Source organism: Microcaecilia unicolor, chromosome 6 (assembly GCF_901765095.1).
Source record: "Microcaecilia unicolor chromosome 6, aMicUni1.1, whole genome shotgun sequence".
Classification (NCBI taxonomy): domain Eukaryota; kingdom Metazoa; phylum Chordata; class Amphibia; order Gymnophiona; family Siphonopidae; genus Microcaecilia; species Microcaecilia unicolor.
In genome coordinates, this window is record NC_044036.1 from 167,686,762 (window position 1) to 167,708,256 (window position 21,495).

The 21,495-nt window shown below is 41.1% G+C and overlaps 1 protein-coding gene across 2 annotated transcripts in view; it reads left to right on the forward strand.

Annotated features, from left to right (window-relative positions):
- The window catches only part of RAF1 (Raf-1 proto-oncogene, serine/threonine kinase), a 210,864-nt gene extending 189,611 nt beyond the window's left edge, over nucleotides 1-21,253 (forward strand). For both annotated transcript variants that reach the window (XM_030205309.1, XM_030205308.1), the window contains 3 exons: nucleotides 2,785-2,916; nucleotides 7,547-7,681; nucleotides 20,147-21,253. In XM_030205309.1, coding sequence (XP_030061169.1) covers nucleotides 2,785-2,916; nucleotides 7,547-7,681; nucleotides 20,147-20,287 — 408 coding nt within the window. In that variant the 3' untranslated portion in view covers nucleotides 20,288-21,253. The remainder of the gene's footprint in view (nucleotides 1-2,784; nucleotides 2,917-7,546; nucleotides 7,682-20,146) is intronic.
- Nucleotides 21,254-21,495: the final 242 nt, after the last annotated feature.

Below are 21,495 nucleotides of genomic sequence, written 5' to 3' on the forward strand. Positions count from 1 at the left end.
GCAGCCCCAACGACAGGTACAGACCTCTCATTACATTTTCCAGCGTTAAGGCAATCGGAAAAGGTTAGTGCATCCCATTACAATAGGGTTTCTACACAATTTGCTCATCTGAATTCCGTTTTCGTTAGCTGCTACCGTCGTCGGAAAAAAGTCTTTAGTGCATGCCAGGGTTTACTACTTTCTTGTTAATGGCTCGTTAAGTTTAGTGCATCTGGCCCCCAGTCAGTTTCTTTTAGGGCCCATACCAAGGATGCTCAGTGTATAAATGCATGTCAAAGGCCTTGCTGAAATTTAAGTACAGTAATCTAGTGCTATCCCTCACTCTGGTCACCCTGTCAAATTTAATATGTTTGTTCAATAAGACCTATTAGTAAAATAATGCTGCCTCAGGTCCTGCAATCCATTGGAATCTGCACTGCTCTCAGATTTACTCACCACAGAAATCAGACTAACGTCGGTATTTCTCAACCCTTACTTCCACTTTTGTGAAGAGATTCACATCTGCCCTTGCCTAACTCCAAAGAATCATTGCAAAGAGCAGACTGAACTTCCTAAATCCCTTTAGTTCCTTTGAATATATCCTATCCAACCTCCTTGCTTTGTCTGTTTCTAGTTTGTTTTCATGAGGTGCAAGCTAATCTTCTGAAAATCGTTCAAGGACTACTTCACTTCCACCCATTTGTGTTTGTTTTCTTGTGGTCCTACTCATCTGTGAACACAGAATAGAAACGTTTATGCAATTTTGCTTTATCCTCATCAGTTTCTAAATATTCCTCCCCTTCACCAAATCAAGAAAGGAAGGGGTAGTACCGACTGGGTAATTTATTTGTTGCATTTGTATCCCACATTTTCCCACCTATCTGCAGGCTCAATGTGGCTTACATTTGAATGGGCAGAATAGATGAGCCATGTGTGGGTTTTCTTGTTTTTTTTTTTTCCTAGTCAACCTGACAACAGTTTGAAAATATATTATACACTATGTGTATGTCTCTCACAGTGATTAGAGAATTCAAATTTCTTAATCAAAAGGGAACCTCAAAGCTCCTCATAGGGTGAATATCAACAATGTTTATCATAACCCTATATGTAATAGGAGTAGTATAATATCATAGGTCCCAATGTAAAGAGGAAACAGGAGAAAAACAGATCAAAGTAAAAAAACTCACACTTATGTCAATTGATCTAAAAAACTCACTGTCTTCTTTACTAACAAAACCCAATCACCACAGGGAGACTAATACACATAACAAACTACACTCAAACATACGGGCAGCTCCTCCTCCCATACTAAACCCAACCAGACCTTTTCTGACAAAGTTAAGCCACTCCCTGGATTGCACTTGCTCTCTCGTGATTGGGGGATGTTAGTTTGGGGATATTTGAATTCTTTGAATTCTCCAATCACTGTGAGAGACATACACAGTGTATAATATCTTTTCAAACTGTTGTCAGGTTGACTTGTTAAAGTGTGAGTTTGAAATTCCCTGGTTTTGTTTAGAGTTGTTTTTTTTCTTGCCATCATATTCTGGTTTTTGCTTGTTTTCATGCTTCTCTTCTCCCCCGTGTACACCCAAGATGGCAGCTGCAATCCCATTTTAGTGGTTAAAAAAAAATCACAACACTCACCCACTCTTACCTTTACTCCTATAGCTCTGTTCCAGGCTTACTTATGGGGTGAACTGACAGTGCTGCTGAAGTTCCTGTTGCCTGTTTAGCCCCCACAAGCCAAATTATAGTGATGTCCTATCAATCTGGACAGGCTAATGATGATGGTCTCTGATTTATTTTTGGCAGCCAGGCCCTGAAATCCCACATGAGGATTTTGTGAACCACAGTTTGGGAACTGCTGATATAAAAGTACATTAACATGACAGTAGCAAATTTCTGATGCACATTTTGCTTTGATAATACCACAACAACATTTAGATCTGTTTTACTCAACAGAACTGGACTATCCCTATCTTTTTACTATGATTCTAAATGATCATATACTGTATTCTGTTCATTTCCAACCTAGAACTTATTCACAAGCTCTTCATTACCTTTTTGAAATATTTGCAGTGAGAACCTGGCTAAGCAAAAAAAAAAAAGTCTTCCTGAGTTTCTTAATATTTTCTTTCTGAGGTGATCTGAACCAGCACTGGAATTCATATACAAACTCATATTATTTTCTTCTTAATAACCGTAGAGGTTTGTAGGTAAAACAAACCCATCCCTTAGCCACTTTCTCCCACAGAGATTTGAATTTTAGATTTAACTACATTTCCAGACCTATGCATAAAGCTAGGTATTTTTATCTGAGCAAAAGGCAATTTGATTAGAAATAGTAGGAAGAAACAATGTAGTATAATTAAAATTAGTTCTGTAAATTGGGAAGTGGGCGTGCTGAAATTTTATATTATATGCTTTGTGAAAAATCTTGTCTTCAGAACTATCTTTATTGTAAATTCTTGAGCTATCCTTTTTAAAAATTTCTCTCGATACATTTCAGCCTTTGATTAAAAGCTATCTTGTTGGGCAGACTGGATGGACCATACAGGTCTTTATCTGCTGTCATTTACTATGTTACTATGTTATATTACACAGTGTACAATTCAATTCTACTAAAGTTTAAAAAAAAAGTTGCAAAGTGTGCCATATTTATTACTGCCATCCTGTTTCTACCCTTAGTAAAACTGACTTTCTGTTGTACACTTGCCTAGCAGAGAACTCTTTATGTGTAATATCCTTTGACCAAACCATATTATTTTACATATTTACTAGTGTAATCTTTTCTTTCTGTAGTCGCCAGAAGTAATCCGGATGCAGGACAGTAATCCATTTAGTTTTCAATCAGATGTATACTCCTATGGAATTGTATTGTATGAGCTCATGACAGGAGAATTGCCCTACTCCCATATCAGCGATCGCGATCAGGTGAGTTGAAACTGGTACCTTTAAAATAAGATACTGGGTCACTGAAATCTGTAATGATGCCAGATTGAGTAGCATCTGGTAATAGAAAATGTTCTGGCAAGACGAACTAAGGACTACAGGTGAACCCAAAGAAATATTAAGTTGCATGTCTGGATCTCTGAGAGAAAAGTATTGTAAAGCTGAACCATTGGTATGGGTGGGCAGGCTAGATGGGCTATATGCTCTTCATCTGACACCATTTTCTATGTTCCCTTGTAAGAGTAATAAGACTATTATGAGCTGCTCTATTCATAGTGATATGGTATATGATAGCAGATGAAAATCAGAATGGCCTATTTAAGTTTGCCTAATAAGATGTTTATTCCCCTTTGGTCTTAAAAGCACCAAAGTCATTTCACTGCTTTGGCATTTAATTTTCAATAGCTAGGTACAAAAGAATTGTAGGAATAGAATGACAAGTGTACATTTTTTTTTAAACGTTTGACTTCTTAAAATAGGTGTGATGATCTATTTCTAATGCAATGTATAAAGAAATATATTAGCTCCTTTGTTTCAATGCTTTTGCTCAAGCTGATGTAAAGGCAGCTAGTAAGAAACTGGACCTAGATTTTTTTTTTTTTTTTTTTTTAATAACAAATTAGACATAGTATACAGTTTATAAGGAAGGAATCTAGAAAAATAAGTTTTATTAGTTGTTGCAGCTTGCTGATAGTATGTTAAGCAGAAGCAGTTTCATGGATGCAGGACACCAATGAATTACAGAGATGAAAAAAAAGAGACCGATATACAGTCTGGTTTTAATGTGCTTTATGAGAGAGTGAGGATATTAGAGAGATTTGAAAGTCAAGTTGGACATGAGAAAATCCATAGTACAGAGCACAAATAGAATGAAAATACTGACTTTTCTACAGAAGATAATAGGTAACTAGCACAGCTTTTAAAGGAGTAAAGTGGATTGAGTGAAACTGGAGTGGTGAAAGGTAATTGTTCACCTTAGTTGTGAAACCTTCAGTAAGAAAATAAATAGTAATGTAGTGTGCGCCCTCTTTCCAGATGTTGGATGCCAGGGAGGAAGTTAGTAGAGCCCGAGGAGACAGACAGAGTATTAGTGGGCATGTAGGCAGTTTGGCATTGTGATGCCTCACTTGGCAGTAGTTGTGATGCGTTTGCAGCTCTGGGCATCCGGAAGTTGTAGTAAGGAGAATTGGACAATAATGCTCCAGGTATGATTAGCAGAATACACAGAGACTTTTCTTCCTGACAAAGGTTTACCTAAAACAAATTGTTGTAGCTTGAGTAACTCAGTCTCAGCAACATTCTATTCCCCTCACTCAGGGTTGGCAAAGGCTGAAATTCATTTTTTTTTCACTCCTTACACTGTTCAAGCTCCAGGTTTAGAAGACAAAGTTTAGGACCTTGGCAAGAGCTTATCAGTAGGATGCTAAAATACCCAACTGAAGAAAAGTTGCGTTGAACTTTCTGTTCACTGGTTCTGCAGAAATGCTGTTGTATAATAACCAGAAATCGATGCAGCAAAAAAGCGATGTAGTATAAGTGACTTGAAATGGAAACAAACAAAAAAAACGTTATCCCTAGCTAACCAAGTCTCTCAAAACCTTAACATTTATTTGCCTCCCTGCAATAATTGGCTATCACCTCAGGCACTAAGAGGAATATACAAAGAACATTTTATTCTTATTGAGCAGAGTTTATGGCAGCAGAAATTTGTTTGAACTCCCTTGTTCAGATGTGTATGAGGAAGAATAGTAGACCCTTTTGTTCTTCCTGTGGCTTAGAGTAATAAACCATTAAGGGGCTTTACTAAAATAACTGCTGTACTGAGGGGGGGGGGGGGGGGGGGGGGAGGGAAAAAGTACAAAACCTGTCTGCAGTTCTATTTACCAATTTTTAATCAGAGATGCGAGCCTTTTTTCAGTCTTAACTGAAATGCAAACTGTAAGATTGCTTACTTGACTGGTTTTGAAGCATGTTCTCACACTCTGCTGGGAGAAATATTAGCAATCTATAGCACTGTTTGGGTGTATGCTGTTCTGCAAGGTGAGGCTGAGTTTGAAGGTGATGCAGCTAGCAAGTATTGCCTTCGCTCATGACAGCCCATAGCACAGAATACCTTCCAAGGGAAGTGACACATGTATAATAGAATGCTGCTATTGTTCTGATTGAGCCCTGTAGTATAACGAAGCATTCAGATATGTTTTTGCTGCCCCTTTGACTGCAAAGAAAACAAAAACCCCACTGAAAACCTTAGTGTTGTCTTAAAGACAAGTTTTGAGAATTGCTGCATTAGTGAGGATCTTGTTATCGTAGACATGGGTACACACAGCTTTCTCACACCGTTATACTGCTGCTACAAAGATTTATTCTCTAATTGAATGATGTGTTACCACAAACGTACCATCATGCTTGTGGCCAAGCTGGAAGAGAGAGCCACGATGTCACCACCTAACAGTGCCTGTCAGTTCTGCTCTGAAAGCCCAGAATTATTTAGAAAACTTTCTGGGCATGTGTGATCCTCTCCACCTAGTGGCTAGTGTCCCTATTGCCAACCTGTTTGACTGTCTTTCTTATCTGCCTCAGAGTCTAGACCAGGGGTTCTCAACCCAGTCTTTGGGACACACCTAGACAGGCAGAATTTCAAGGTATCCACAATGAATATGTATGAGATAAATTTACATGCACTGTCTCAGCTGTATGCAAATCTATCTCATGCATATATATTCTTGAAAAGCTGACTGGCTAGGTGTATCCTGAGGTCTGGGTTGAGAACCACTGGTCTAGATAGATCCTCTGCTCTCCTTATATTTGCAGCTCTAATGAACCTCCTTCACATAGCAGTGAAACCTAAAACTAAGTCAAAAGGCCTGTTTTTAAGATGTCAGTAAGAATATGTCTCTATGTGACTCACCACATTTGTTTCCACTGCGTGGGGCCCGACCATAAAATCTCCAACAAATGTCACGTAGGACCCACCTCATTAGAGGACATATTTTACAGAAACTGCTGCTTTCTGGGAGGGGCTGACAATACTCCTTCCACCTCTAAGCAGCAGTGCACAGACTGCATGTGAGAATTCTCCCTGCCTGTTCCAAATGACTTGCAGGCTCCCAGCATCCCCCCTTCTTCAAATCCCGGCACTTAGGCAGCCTGCTCAGCCGTCCCATAGTCTGATGGAAAGGCCCATTCTTCCTGAGGTACTGACCATCACACCGGTTTAGACGCTCATGATACCAAGACTTCACACACAACCACACCCAAAGAAAGGACTGCCTGTTGCTCTGTCTTCTCTCTACTGGCTCCATTTTCTCTCATAGCACTGTCAGTTTCGTATCGGTGGCTCCATTTTCTCTCATAGCACTGTCAGTTTCATATCGGTGCCATGACAGCTGGTATATCAACTACTTTACCCAAGGTTGTTTTAGAATTCCTCGTGAACCAGACTTATCACCCTTCCAGCTTTCTTTTTTTGCCACCCCACATGTCACAGTAGGCAGCCTTGTTAATACCTAGATTGCATGAGAGTCCTTGACCTGCAGGTAGCTGAACCCGTCGCTCCTCCTAGTTTTTCTTCTATTTCGACCTGAATTTTCCTGGCCATTTACGACAGAGAACAACCTCCACTTGGATCTATACTTCCATATCCTTCTGCTTTCAACAATTAGGGATCCTACTTCCGGGGAAGGTCACAGCCCACCAACTCTGCACCACAAGCAGCTTTGGTGGCCAACCTCCATTCCTTTTCTGTTCAGGACATTTGCAAAGCTGTGACCTGGTCATCCATTCAACCCTCACAACTCATTACTGCCTCAGCCAGCAGTCCAGCTTAAATGCTGACTTTGGAGAGTGTTTTGCTGACCAGCTCCAGTACTGATGCCTTTCGGATTTTGAAGTAGTCTTTTTAATAGACTTGTACACTCTAGTTCTCTCAATTTTATCCCAACATACCACAGCGAGTGTGTGCAAGAGTTTACACATCAGCTCCACTGACTCTTGCACCTTCAGCTGGGGAGTCAACCATGTGCGCTGGCTTGTCCACAGAGAAAGGTAAGTTGCTTAACCTGTAGCGGAGGGCCTTCATTGATAGGACACATGAATAATCATGCAGCTTCAGCTTCGTGACCGAAGAGTAGGCTGACAATGGTGACTTTAGCCACTAGAAGTTTTCTAGATGGTTCTGGGCTCGTTCAGAGCAGATCTAACAGGTGATGTCACTATGTGTGGCTGGCTTCTCCTGTGATCCACAGAGAATCCTATTTAAAGGTCATCAGCCTAGCTTGATGTGTCTTAGCTACAAATGATGTTAAAATGTATGCATTTTGCATACATCGATTTGGTTCTACTGTAACTCTCATTTATTCTTTAGTTTTATAACAGTATAGACAGATTTGAATCTGTTAGGGAGATTATGGTGCAATGGTTGGCTACAAGAAAGTTTGATTTGGCTAAGCCAGTTGCACTATGATGGACAGCAGTATCCAGTGATGTAAATAAATGTTTTATCATTCATAAACAATCTAACCTATCTAGTGTGGCTTGAAGTAAGATGTTTCTTTGAATGTCATAGTTTAGTATTTTTGGCAATAATTAAATTGTTTATTTCTGGCTTTATTAGATCATTTTTATGGTGGGTCGGGGTTATGTGACTCCTGACCTCACTAAACTATATAAAAACTGCCCCAAAGCCATGAAGAGACTTGTAGCAGATTGTGTGAAAAAAGTTAAGGAGGAGAGACCTTTGTTTCCACAGGTAAGTCTTTTCCCATTACTATATCTGTATAAACTTAAAAGTATATTAAAATCTTTGAGAAATAGTTTAAATATATGTTAGAAATGATTTGAATTAAAGATGCTGCTTTGTTGACTAGTTTCAATTAGTAGATGAAGGAAGTATGTACAGTTAATTGAATGAAAAAGTTCAATTAAATCTGTTAGCAAAGTTATGTACCAGCAATGTTCTATCTGATTTTTTCTTTTTATTATCAATTTATAATTTTTACAACGGAGAGCCTTTGTCCAGAAATTAGTGGACAAATTACAATAGTAATAAATTTAAAGGCAACAAGGTCAATTCACAACTAAATATAATAGTCCCCTTCCTCTAATGTTTCACAGGTTATATGCACAAAATTCTGTTCTCTGCAACTTTTTATAAGTTGAGTTTATATTTATGTGCTACAAGCCAAATATATCTAGGCAATTAGAATGGAAATAGGATTTCAAAAGTGTTGTTTAATTTTGATTATTGTAATTCCCTGTATTCGTTATTTGTTAAGGTCTTTGCAGATAGCTCCAAATGCGGCAACTCAACTATTATAAGGGCTTAAAAGATTCAAGCATATTTCTTTTGTCTTGATAAAGCTACGTTGACTCCCAATTTCATGGTGTGTTCAATTTTAAAGTATTAACCTTAATTCACAAAGCAGTAAATAATGAGGCTCTACTTTCAGCTGCAGCTTTTCTCTGAATCTACCATCCCCCTAGATATCTAAGATCAGCACAAAAACATCTGTTAGATGTTCTATCATTCAATCTGATGAGGCAGGATGAATAATTCCTTTATTTAATTTTACTCATATACAGTCAAACATTGTGTATAAAAACAAAAATATCAAACAAAGCGAAAAATCCAAGGAACACAGCCACTTAATATTTTTTGTTGCTAGCCCAGTGCTTTTGAGTTGCAGTTTTATCCAGTTCCAGAAGCACCTTAAAGCCTTTCTTATTTAGCAAGCTTTTCAATGATTCCTGCAATGTTAACTGTCTGAGCTTCTGTTTATTGCACCAAGTCGGTCTCTTAACTTATTTTAATCTGACATCTGTTTTGTGTGGGTTTTGTAATTAGCACTTTTTTTATAAACACATAGTTTATTTATGTTACATATATTTTGTTTTTATGTTCATTTTAGTGTGTTAATTCTTTTATCAGCCTAGAATGGCAGAAAACTCAGACAATAGCATTCTTAAAAAATATCCTAGGCCAGATCTTAGCAGTTAGGGCTAGGGTGACATTATAGGTTGCAACTTGAAATGTGGTTCACATACTCATATTATCTGGATATGGGCTCCCATTGAAGGCCTGTCACTGTTGGCCCTTTGGAGAGGTAGACCTTGTCTCCATTCCGAGAGACCAGATGGCGCTTTCTCTTGGAGAACAGCTGCTGGTACTATATTGCTTCAGAGAAAGCAAAGTTACCTATAACAGGTGTTAACTTAAAACAGCAGCTTGCCAGTTGCACAAACCTTCCTTGCTGCCCTTGGGTGAAGGAGGGGTGGGCAGGGAATTCTCTTTCTTGTATTTGGTGAGTAAATGGGACTTGAAAGTCTCTGACATACCTAGAAAATTTCTGGGCTTTCAGAAAGCTGTGAAATTGTGGTCCACTCAGAGACTTTTGTGGTCACATGATCCACTCATATAACAGTTAAACTGCTGATGTCCTCTCAACAGTGTGCATGTTTTGGAAGGTACTTCATATGCTATTTCCATTTATTTAATTTAGTCTAATAACAAGCAGAAGTAACTATAAATTCTTGTAAAATGTAAATGTGATTTTTTAAATATATCCTCAGGTTGTCGGTGTAATGTTGTGGACAAATATATTTCTGCATTGCCTGCTTTGAGCAGGTTAGAGTGACTATGCTTTACAACTGTGTATTATATGAATTGTAGAAATCGGTCCTTATTGTGGCAACTGATAGGCAGTGGCTTTTTATAAAACCATTATTGCAAAACAAAATGTAGCCTGCTATATTGTGCAACAAACCTAACCATTTAGCAGAATTTGTATATTTCACCGAAGATGTATACTGTAAACTACTACCTACGCTGCTGCTGCTATTTGATTCTTTCTCTGGGAAAACATGATTGAAGTCTGGTGACTTTAGTCATGCTTTCCCAGAGATGGTCATTTATATTAGGGCTGCACAATTAACGTGTTAATAACATGATTAATGCATCAATTTATTGTTAAAAAAAATTAACATGATTAATACTTGGGGCTCACCTTAACTCCTTCCTTTCTGTGTTTTCGAAGCGTAATTCTGGTGCTCCAATAGCCTCTCTTGGCGTTCCAAGCATTACTCTGGCTTACTGAGGACATTGGAAGGAGCATCTCCCGCAATTGACCCTGGTAGAGCTGCTGATGTTCCCTCAGAGCCACCTATGTTGCCAACCCTCTTCAGAACTGTTTTCTTCCCCCACCTGTGCTGCTGATCCCCTTCAGAGCTGCTGCAGCCCCCCCTCCCCCGTGAAAGATGGTGCCACTGACACCCCTCCCCCCTCCTCATAACTGCTGGTGCTTCTGACGCCCTCCCTGCGAGAGCTGCTGGTGTCACTGATGTCCCATCCCGGTCCCCCCCCCCCCCCCCCCCACACACACACCGAGAGCTGCTGATGTCACTGGGACCCTTTTGAAAGCCGGTATCACCGCTGGGACTCATGTGAACATTGGGGGCCTCTGTACAGCCCTGCAGTTCACATGAGCAGTTGGCTTTAGGCAGGATCAGAGAAAGGATGCAGCCAGATACGCAGCTCTTCACTCTGTCCTCTTACAGTACGATTTCAGCTGGTGAGAAGGGGAGAGAGTGAACAACACATCTGCTGGCTGTGGATAGCGTGGGGATGCACAATGCAAGGCAATTGTGTGCCATGAGGGGGAGGTGGCTGCACAAGGCAAGATGATTGTGTGCTATGTGTCACCCATCAGGTAGGTGATGTCACACAGCTGACACCATGCTTCAAGAAGGGAGACTGGCAGTGATGTGCAGTGGTACCTTAAGGGACTGTACTAAGCTTTCAGATGCAGAATGGGAAAGAGCCTTAGTAAATAAGTTTTTGTAAAGGAGGTGCTGTTGACCATAGAGGGAATCTCTCCCCCCCCCCCCCCCCCCCCCCCCCCCCCACCAAACCTATATACACTTTTACTTCACTGTGGACAATGTTGGGTATGGGGCGTAGAGGACATGAAAGAAGATTCAGTTGCCAGCTGCTAATTTTTGGGGCTGGCTCCTAGATTCAGTGAAAACCTGTTGAGGCTTGACTTGGGTGGTACCTTATAGAATAGCACCTAGTGCAGTAGCCTAGTGCTTAGAATAATCAGGCTTGCAACTAGCAAAGCTAGGTTCAAATCTTGCTGCTGGTCGCTGTGATCTTGGGCAAATCACTTAACTGTCAGTTGCTTCAAGTACAAAATTAAATTCTAATTCCCCTGGGGACAGTGAAATACCTGTTATACCTGAATGCAGCTCACCTGCAGCTACTACTGAGAAAGATGCCAGCTAAATCCAAAACGAATATTAATAAAAGCCACTTTTTGGCACTTAATCAGTACATGTCTCTCTGTGCAAGCTTATAGAATTGCCTTTCACATGCCTGAAGGAATTGCGTTTAAGGAAACTGGAATCAAAGTTATTTATAGAACATTTAGGAACAATTAAAAAATAAAAATGTAAAGAACTCTGTATACATGCTAAATTTATTTCAGCTCTTAAATTTGGATCAAGCAATTGCGCAGCCTAAAAGTTTAATTGTGATTAATTGTGCAATTAAACCATTTCCATTGAGGGCGTCATGCCACTGATATGGCAGATTGAAGATGAAGCTCCGCTGGGGCTGATTACTTTTAGCGGCTAATCCCATCATTAATGGTGTGAATTGTATTGTATGAGGCCATTTCTATTCCGCTTTTAACCTTGTAGTGCAAAGCGGATTACAAAGTGAATAAAAGAAAAACTCCAAACAGGTTGAAAAACATCAAGATAAGCAAATAATTCACTCTTAACATCTCTAGTTTAATATAAATCAAAACCACTGAAATGAAAACAAGTGTATATTAAGAACTTTGTGAAAAAGAATGTAAGGCGTAAATAAACAAATTTCAGCAGGTGTACTATTCCATATTTTCGCTCCCGGGAATGTAAATGAATGTTCCTATACAGTTTTTAAAGCTACCTCGGAGCCTTCGCCGGAGTGACTCCCAGGTCCGTTCCGATCCACTCGGGGCCTCTGCTCAAGGTGCACAGTGCTCCTACCAGGTGCTGTGGAGGACTTGCAGCGTTCTGCATATCCTCACAGCTGCATCCGGGGTGACTCCCAAATCCACCCCGACCTTCCCAGGGCCTTCGCCACAGTTACCCAGGGCTTTCGCTCCACCTACCCAGAGCTACCAGGTACTTCTTAGCCAGGATCAGGTGACCCTCAGGGGGAGGAATGCTGGCTTCGGCCTAACCCCTGGTAAGCCTTTTCTTGGTTGAGAGGTGCCCAGCTCTCCCACCGGTTGCCTTCTCAGGTGCCGTGGAGGACTTGCAGCTCATCTGCATATCCTCGGAGCTTTCCTTCTAATAAGTTCTGGGAGAAGAGGATATTTCTCTGGTAAGTGAACAAATTTTGCTTGTGCTTTCGGAACTTGAAGATTGGGGTTTAAAGGAGGAACTGTAAGTTAGTGATAGGCTGATATCCTTAATACTTTAGCAAGTTTTAAATTACGGAAAAACTCAAAAAACACTAAGATGGAGTCAGCAGTCCAGCAGCGAGAGGGGTGCTATCCAGTCTTTTGCATTGAGTGTCACATGTATGATTATCTCCCAATTGGTGAGGTGTCATATGTGTGTGCCCGATGCAAAGAGCTCCTAGCTCTCAGAGAACGTGTCCGTTCTCTTGAGGCTAGAGTAGCAGACTTGATGGAGCTGAGGGAGACAGAGAGGTACATAGAGGAGACCTACAGGGATGTTGTAGAGAAGTCCCACCTCCAGTCAGGTAGCCCCTGTGCTACCTTGGAGGAGGGAGGTCTCCTAGAAGGAGAGCATCACCCTGGTGAAGTAGGAAGTACTCCTGTAGCCAGGACCTGCCCACCAGGGGATGTATTATCCTTTCGCACCGAGGATATATCTCCAAATGTTGCCCGGGAGGGAAAGGTTAGGACAGCTGTTGTACTTGGTGATTCGATCATTAGGCATATAGATAGCTGGGTGGCTGGTGGACGTGAGGATCGCCTGGTGACTTGCCTGCCTGGTGCGAAGGTGGCGGACCTCACGCGTCACCTAGATAGGATTTTATATAGTGCTGGGGAGGAGACGGCTGTCTTGGTACATGTGGGTACTAATGACATAGGAAAATGTGGGAGAGAGGTTCTGGAAGCAAAATTTAGGCTCTTAGGTAGAAAGCTGAAATCCAGATCCTCCAGGGTAGCATTTTCTGAAATGCTACCTGTGCCACGCGCAGGGCCCAAGAGACAGGCAGAGCTCCAGAGTCTCAATGCGTGGATGGAGACGATGGTGCAGGGAGGAGGGCTTTAGATTTGTTAGGAACTGGGCAACATTCTGGGGAAGGGGGAGCCTATTCCGAAAGGATGGGCTCCATCTTAACCAGAGTGGGACCAGGCTGCTGGCATCGGCGTTTAAGAAGGAGATAGAGCAGCTTTTAAACTAGAAATGGGGGGAAGGCCGACAGTCGCTCAAAAGAGCATGGTTCGGGATAAGGTATCTTTCAAAGATATCACCATAACAGGGAAGATAGAGTATCCTGATAGTGAGGTTGCAAAAGAGATTGTAGTAGATCGGGTATCTTTAAATAACAATAAAAATCAGACAAAAGATTGCCAATTAATACTGTCAAGTACTAAGCATGATGTACTTAGGAACAACAAACATAGTTTGAAATGTCTATATGTGAATGCCAGGAGCCTAAGAAATAAGATGGGGGAGTTGGAATATATTGCACTAAATGAAAAATTAGATATAATAGGCATCTCTGAGACCTGGTGGAAGGAGGATAACCAGTGGGACACTGTCATACCGGGGTACAAATTATATCGTAGTGATAGGGTGAATCGGATTGGTGGAGGGGTAGCATTGTATATTAACGAGAGCCTTGAATCAAATAGATTGAAAATTCTGCAGGAAACAAAACACTCCTTGGAATCACTGTGGATTGAAATTCCATGTGCAAAGGGGAAAAGGATAGTGATAGGAGTGTACTACCGTCCGCCTGGCCAGGACGAACAGACGGATGCGGAAATGTTAAAGGAAATCAGGGACGCAAACAAACTGGGCAACACAATAATAATGGGGGATTTCAATTACCCGCATATAGACTGGGTTAATGTAACATCTGTACACGCAAGGGACATAAGATTTCTTGATGAAATCAAGGACAGCTTCATGGAACAGCTAGTTCAGGAGCCGACAAGAGAAGGAAAAATACTAGACTTAGTCCTTAGTGGTGCTCATGATCTAGTGCAGGGGGTAACGATACGAGGGCCGCTTGATAATAGTGATCATAATATGATCGGTTTTGATATTGGCATTGAAGGAAGTGAAACTAGGAAATCAAGTACGCTAGCGTTTAACTATAGAAAAGGTGATTACGACAAAATGAGAAAAATGGTGAAAAAAAGACTGAAAGGAGCAGCTCGCAGAGTAAAAAACTTGCATCAGGCGTGGATGCTGTTTAAAAACACCATCCTGGAGGTTCAGGACAAATATATTCCACGTATTAGAAAAAAGGGAAAAAAGACTAAACGTCAGCCGGCGTGGCTAAACAGTAAGATAAAGGAAATCATTAGAGCCAAAAAACAATCCTTCAGAAAGTGGAGAAGAGAACCAACTGAAAGTAACAGGATAGATCATAAGGAATGCCAAGCCAAATGCAAAGCGGAGATAAGGAGGGCAAAAAAGGACTTTGAGAAGAAATTAGCGTTGGAAGCAAAAATACATAGTAAAAATTTTTTTAGATACATTAAAAGCAGGAAACCGGCCAAAGAGTCGGTTGGGCCGCTGGACGAAAATGGTGTTAAAGGGGCGATCAAGGAGGACAAAGCCGTAGCGGAGAAATTAAATGAATTCTTTGCTTCGGTCTTCACCGAGGAGGATTTGGGGGGGACACCGGTGCCGGAAAGAATATTTGAAGCGGGGGAGTCGGAGAAACTAAACAAATTCTCTGTAACCTTGGAGGATGTAATGGGTCAGTTCAGCAAGCTGAAGAGTAGTAAATCACCGGGACCTGATGGTATTCATCCCAGAGTATTAATAGAACTAAAAAATGAACTTGCGGAGCTACTGTTAGAAATATGCAATCTGTCCCTAAAATCGAGTGTAGTACCGGAAGACTGGAGGGTAGCCAATGTTACTCCGATTTTTAAGAAGGGTTCCAGAGGAGATCCGGGAAATTATAGACCGGTGAGTCTGACGTCGGTGCCGGGCAAGATGGTGGAGGCTATTATTAAGAATAAAATTGCAGAGCATATACAAAAACATGGACTGATGAGACAAAGTCAGCACGGATTTAGTGAAGGGAAGTCTTGTCTCACCAATCTAATGCATTTTTTTGAGGGGGTAAGCAAACATGTGGACAATGGGGAGCCGGTTGATATTGTATATCTGGATTTCAGAAGGCGTTTGACAAAGTGCCGCACGAAAGACTCCTGAAGAAATTGCAGAGTCATGGAATCGGAGGTAGGGTATTATTATGGATTAAGAACTGGTTGAAAGATAGGAAGCAGAGAGTAGGATTGCGTGGCCAGTATTCTCAGTGGAGGAGGGTAGTTAGTGGGGTCCCGCAGGGGTCTGTGCTGGGTCCGTTGCTTTTTAATGTATTTATAAATGACCTAGAGATGGGAATAACTAGTGAGGTAATTAAATTCGCCGATGACACAAAATTATTCAGGGTCGTCAAGTCGCAGGAGGAATGTGAACGATTACAGGAGGACCTTGCGAGACTGGGAGAATGGGCGTGCAAGTGGCAGATGAAGTTCAATGTTGACAAGTGCAAAGTGATGCATGTGGGTAAGAGGAACCCGAATTATAGCTATGTCTTGCAAGGTTCCGCGTTAGGAGTTACGGATCAAGAAAGGGATCTGGGTGTCGTCGTCGATGATACGCTGAAACCTTCTGCTCAGTGTGCTGCTGCGGCTAGGAAAGCGAATAGAATGTTGGGTGTTATTAGGAAGGGTATGGAGTCCAGGTGTGCGGATGTTATAATGCCGTTGTATCGCTCCATGGTGCGACCGCACCTGGAGTATTGTGTTCAGTACTGGTCTCCGTATCTCAAAAAAGATATAGTAGAATTAGAAAAGGTACAGCGAAGGGCGACGAAAATGATAGTGGGGATGGGACGACTTTCCTACGAAGAGAGGCTGAGAAGGCTAGGGCTTTTCAGCTTGGAGAAGAGACGCTGAGGGGAGATATGATAGAAGTGTATAAAATAATGAGTGGAATGGATCGGGTGGATGTGAAGCGACTGTTCACGCTATCCAAAAATACTAGGACTAGAGGGCATGAGTTGAAGCTACAGTGTGGTAAATTTAAAACGAATTGGAGAAAATTTTTCTTCACCCAACGTGTAATTAGACTCTGGAATTCGTTGCCGGAGAACGTGGTACGGGCGGTTAGCTTGACGGAGTTTAAAAAGGGGTTAGATAGATTCCTAAAGGACAAGTCCATAGACCGCTATTAAATGGACTTGGAAAAATTCCGCATTTTTAGGTATAACTTGTCTGGAATGTTTTTACGTTTGGGGAGCGTGCCAGGTGCCCTTGACCTGGATTGGCCACTGTCGGTGACAGGATGCTGGGCTAGATGGACCTTTGGTCTTTCCCAGTATGGCACTACTTATGTACTTATGTACCTTCTTTACAGATGGAAAGTCAAGAGAGAGATTTTTAAAACTTCTCAAGTGATTCATATTAATTGAAAACAAATTCGTAGTCCAGTTCAGAATTTAAACCTTAAAAGCTTTTGTACACCAGACAAGCAACTTTAAAGCGATTCCAGCTTCAACCAATGCAAATTCCTTAAGAGGACTAGCTACTCCAAATTTTCTCATATTAAAAATTAATCCAGTATTTTGTAGCAATTGAAGCCCAATTGAAGTGACTTCAATAATTGTTTATTTAAGGCACAATATAATTACAATAATCTAGTCTGGATGTCAAGACCAATGCTCTAACCAGTAGGCCACTCCTCCGCTCCTTATCACCCTTAATTTCCACAAATTAAATCTGACTTTTGAATAATATTTAGATTCTAAAATAATTCCCAACATCATGAGGCAAGAGCCATTGTCTCTGAAGAAAACTTTTTTGGTCCCCAAACCATACTAATTTAGTCTTCTGAATTAAAAAAAAAAAAAAAAAAAAAAGCAAGAAACCCATTTATGGTGGAGGGATGCACATTTACTGAGGCATCAGGATTATGGGGAGGTCTTAGTTGACCATCATAAGGGTGGCCGTCGTACTGGAAGCATAGCTATTTTGTTGCACAGGGGGGTTTGCTTTTGAAGTTCTTGCTATATACCAGGATTTGGAGGGCCACTATCTGGTGGCTTTATCAGGGGAGATATCTTATTATTTTTAATCTGTATGCTCCAAATTCAGGGCAGGCATATATATATTTTTCAGGGGTTGCAAAAACGTTTAGGGGGGTTTGTGCAAGGGGATATCATTTTGGTAGAGGATTTTAATGTCACCCTGGATGCTCGGATCGTTGTAAGGGGAGTACAGTAAGCTGCATATGAAAGCCTTATTGATTTGCTGAAGTAATTGGAGATCGTGGATTGCTGGAGTTTGCTGCATGGAACACAGAGATCCTACGCTTTTTACTCCCATGCTAATGATACATAAACATTGCAACATGTGGGGATAGAATCGATAGTGCTTTCGAATCATGTTCCGAGCTGGGGGGGGGGCTTAAGGGTGGGAGAGTTTGGCAGTTAAATGAATCTTTACTGAGTGACGAGAAAGTGTGCGCGCCAAGGTTCAGGCTACTATTGATGATCTGGCTTCCAGGAGGTGGGATTCTTTGGGATGTCCTCAAAGTACTGGTTCGATGATACTTATCAAGAGGGGGGGAGTGTGAAAAAAGAAATGGAGAGCGCTATTCTTTGCAGCTGAGGGAACATGTACTATGCTTGGAGAATAACATCAAGCCATGCATGATCCTCAGTTTTCAAATTTTCTACAAGAAACTCGAGGTGCCTTCTGTCAACTTCAAGTGCAAGAGGTGGAATTTTTAAGGAGAAGATTGAAGCTGAAATTTTTTGAGTTTGGAAACAAGTTGGAGCCGATGCTGGCTAGATTTTTGTGAGCTTGCCGCAGTTTTTATAATATCCAGAAGATAAAGCATAGGGTGGATCAAATGCTCTGTACTGATATAGTGTCTCATTTCCTGAAGTATTAAATAGGGCAGTATCAACCTATTTTTTAAATTTGGATATCAAAATCATTGCAAAAATTCTAGGTTGCCTGGGGTGTTGCCTGGTCTGGTCAGGGTTCATTAGGCAGAGAGACAGGTGGGTGATAATATCAGGCAGACCCTTCATTTAGTTTGGAACACTCGGTGCAATGGGAAAGCGCGGGGTACAAATGTAACAACAGCAAAAAAAAGATCCACCTGTAATGCTGGCAGTCAATGCTGAAAAAGTGTTTGATAGGGTGTGCTGGGCCTTCTTGTGGGACATCATGGTCCAGGTGGGTTTGGGCCCTAAGTTTTGTATAGGGGTGAGGGCAATGTTTGAAGGCCCCCCAAGCTCGGATATGGATTAATGGGAGCTATACAGATTCATTCCCTATAGCTTGGGGTACTCGACAGGGTTACCCCCCCCCCCCCCCTTCTGTTCACATTGTCCATTGAGCCTCTGTGCATATTCAGGCTAACCCTGATATGCGAGAGATTAAGGTGGGGAAGATGGAACATAAAATAGCAGCATTCACTGATATCTTGCTCTATCTGCGCAATGCGGGGCTGACCCTTCCCTTCCAGTAGTGGTTAAGGAGTTGGCGGTTTTATGGGGCTGTGGCTGGTTTATGGGTCAACATGGATAAGTCCAAACTTCTGGGTCTTAATGTTTCTCTGTCCATTACAGCATTGCTGAAGGAGTTCTTTCAGTTTAACATAGCACACCGAGTTATTCAGTATTTGGGGATTATGCTGCCTAGGGGTATGTTTACTAAGGTGTGTTATCATTTCTAATGCACCTTTAAATTTAAGGCACGTTAAATGCTAACGCGCCTATACATTTCTATGGGCGCGTTAGCGTTTAACGCGCGTAAACCATTTTCGTGAGTTAAAAACACTAACACGCCCATAGTGCACCTTAGTAAACATAGGTGCTAGTGACCTGACCAAGTTGTTCCATTATAATTATTCTAAGCTGCTGGAATATTGCTTACTATGGTATTGATGTTACATCCTGTTGGTATTTTGCCCTATATTGATTGGGGGAGGGGGTTGCCCTGCTATTCAGATTTTTTACTGTTGTGCTTGAAGTATATATAAATAAAATAATTTAGAGTAAAAAAAAATGTAATCGATGTAGAGCCTTAATATATAGTATGTGTGTATAAATATATAGAGGTACATAAAAAGTCAAATAGCAGCAGCCAGGTTAATTCAGAATACAAAACCCACTAAAAATCTACTGTACCCAATAGTACACCTCTACAATAATCTGTATGCATGCAGGTGTCACTTATATGTAGGTACAGTCAGTATTTATTGTATTTTGGAGTGCTCACACATTCCATCAACATTGTACCAGTTAGAGTGGGATATTGGCATGGGTCTCCTTCTCTATAGTCCACTGCACTGACCCACCAGGCTACTCCTGTTACCTGCTTGCTCCTCTTATAGGAATGGCCATCCTTTGTGAAGCTGTCATAGAGCCTGGTATGTACTGTCACTGTCCCATCTTAGGGGGCTGGGAGGGGAGCCAGTGACCACTGGAGGAGTAAAGGGGGTTATGCCTTACTCCATCCAGTAGTCATTTAGGGCACCTTTTGTTTACTTGGTCATGACTGAAACAGATCTAGCCAAAAATTTGTCTTAAATTTGGCCCTAGATGTTTTTATTTTGTTCCATTATTGCAGAAAAACATCTGTCTTTTGGTGCTGCCCATGTCCCACCCACCCCCCCCCCCCCCTTGAAATTTGGACAGACTGGAGCAAAATGTTGAAAACCAGGGTGTTGAAAATTGCAACTTGAACGTTTGAGGAAAAAAACGTCCTTTCTGTCACCTTAATGACTTTTTTTGTTTTGAAAATAAGCCCCATTGTGTTCCTTAATTTGGAGCAAAATGGAGTTTTTATTGCTACTTATGTAACTCTTGAAAGAATTTTCTTGCCTTTTTATAGTCTGGCAGCTAGGACTGTTTAGCATCTATCTTTTGCCTGTAATTTTTGTTTCTGCCACAGTCAGTTACGCTTTTTGTTTTTTGTCATTTCAGATATTATCCTCTATAGAACTCCTTCAGCATTCGTTGCCCAAAATCAACCGCAGCGCTTCAGAACCTTCGTTGCACCGTGCAGCCCACACAGAGGACATCAATTCCTGTACACTAACGTCCACAAGACTACCCATTTTCTAACAAGAACTCTCTCCCAACTTCCCTGCAGACCAGGAATACATTGGAAAGCAGTTTGCGAGAAGGCCTTCAATTTTGCGTTCTTTGCCTCATTCATACAGGGTTGCTGCACCATGAAAAACTATTTACAACTTGGTAGTAAAATATTTTTGTGTTGCCTTTCTCCATCTTCATTCTGTTGGTGCAACATTTAAAAATAGATTATTTTTCCTCACTTTGGCCAACTCAGGACAATTTTTGCAGGTAGTGTTTCAAAAGAATGCACTTCAGCAAAAACATAGCAAAAAAGGAGAATTTGTGTACCAATCTTACATCATGGATTCATTGTTTTGTTTAGTTACAAGCATGGATAAGTGTTTTGAGGAAACAGTTGAACTGTGCTTAGAATCTGCAAGTGAAGGGCAAAGCCTCTCAAATGGTTTCATGGAATAAACACATCAAGACCTGAGCACAGGAATGATTCAGAAAGAAAACAAAAGAAGCTGATATGCTTTGAGAAGGAACCCCATTATTTGATGGAACAGTTTTGCACATAAAAAGAGAAGAAAAACAAACTATAGTGAAAAACCCGCACAAGAATGGAATGTATTATCAGTAGTACTGGCTAAGAGAGAATCAGCACAGACCGTTTCTGTTAATGTTAAGTAGAGCAATTGGAGTTTACCTTGGTACTAGACTTGACTTTTTTCTTGCACCCAATGATGTCCAACAGTGCGAGGCTCTGTGTGACAGTCGCTCCGAAATCTCTGCTGACCTTTACCGATATGTACAGCAGATAGATTTAGAGCTGTCTTCGGAGGTGCACTATAAAGGGGAGTCCAAATGTGGAATACAGTTTTTATTTAGGTGCTGACTTTGGGTTTAAATTTTGGTTGATCATGTTTTTATTGTTCCTGGGCAAAGGCATCTTTTTAAATGGTTCCCCAGATTTTTTTTCTGGTTATTTTAATAAATTAAATTTGTGTTTCAGTCTCATGCTGTTATTTATAAAAATTCTTTGCCATTTTCCTCCTAGTTTCTTGGGATCTTATACTGCCTGCAATTAAAAAAAAAAAAAGTTCTGGATTGTGGGCAAGGTTTGTGACCACAATTCTGGATCCTATTCATACTTCCTTTCTTGGGATTGAAGTCTGATTTGCAACCCATTATGATCAGATGACATAACTTTGCGTAGATCGCTCTTACAGCAGCAAAGCATTGGTAAAATACCC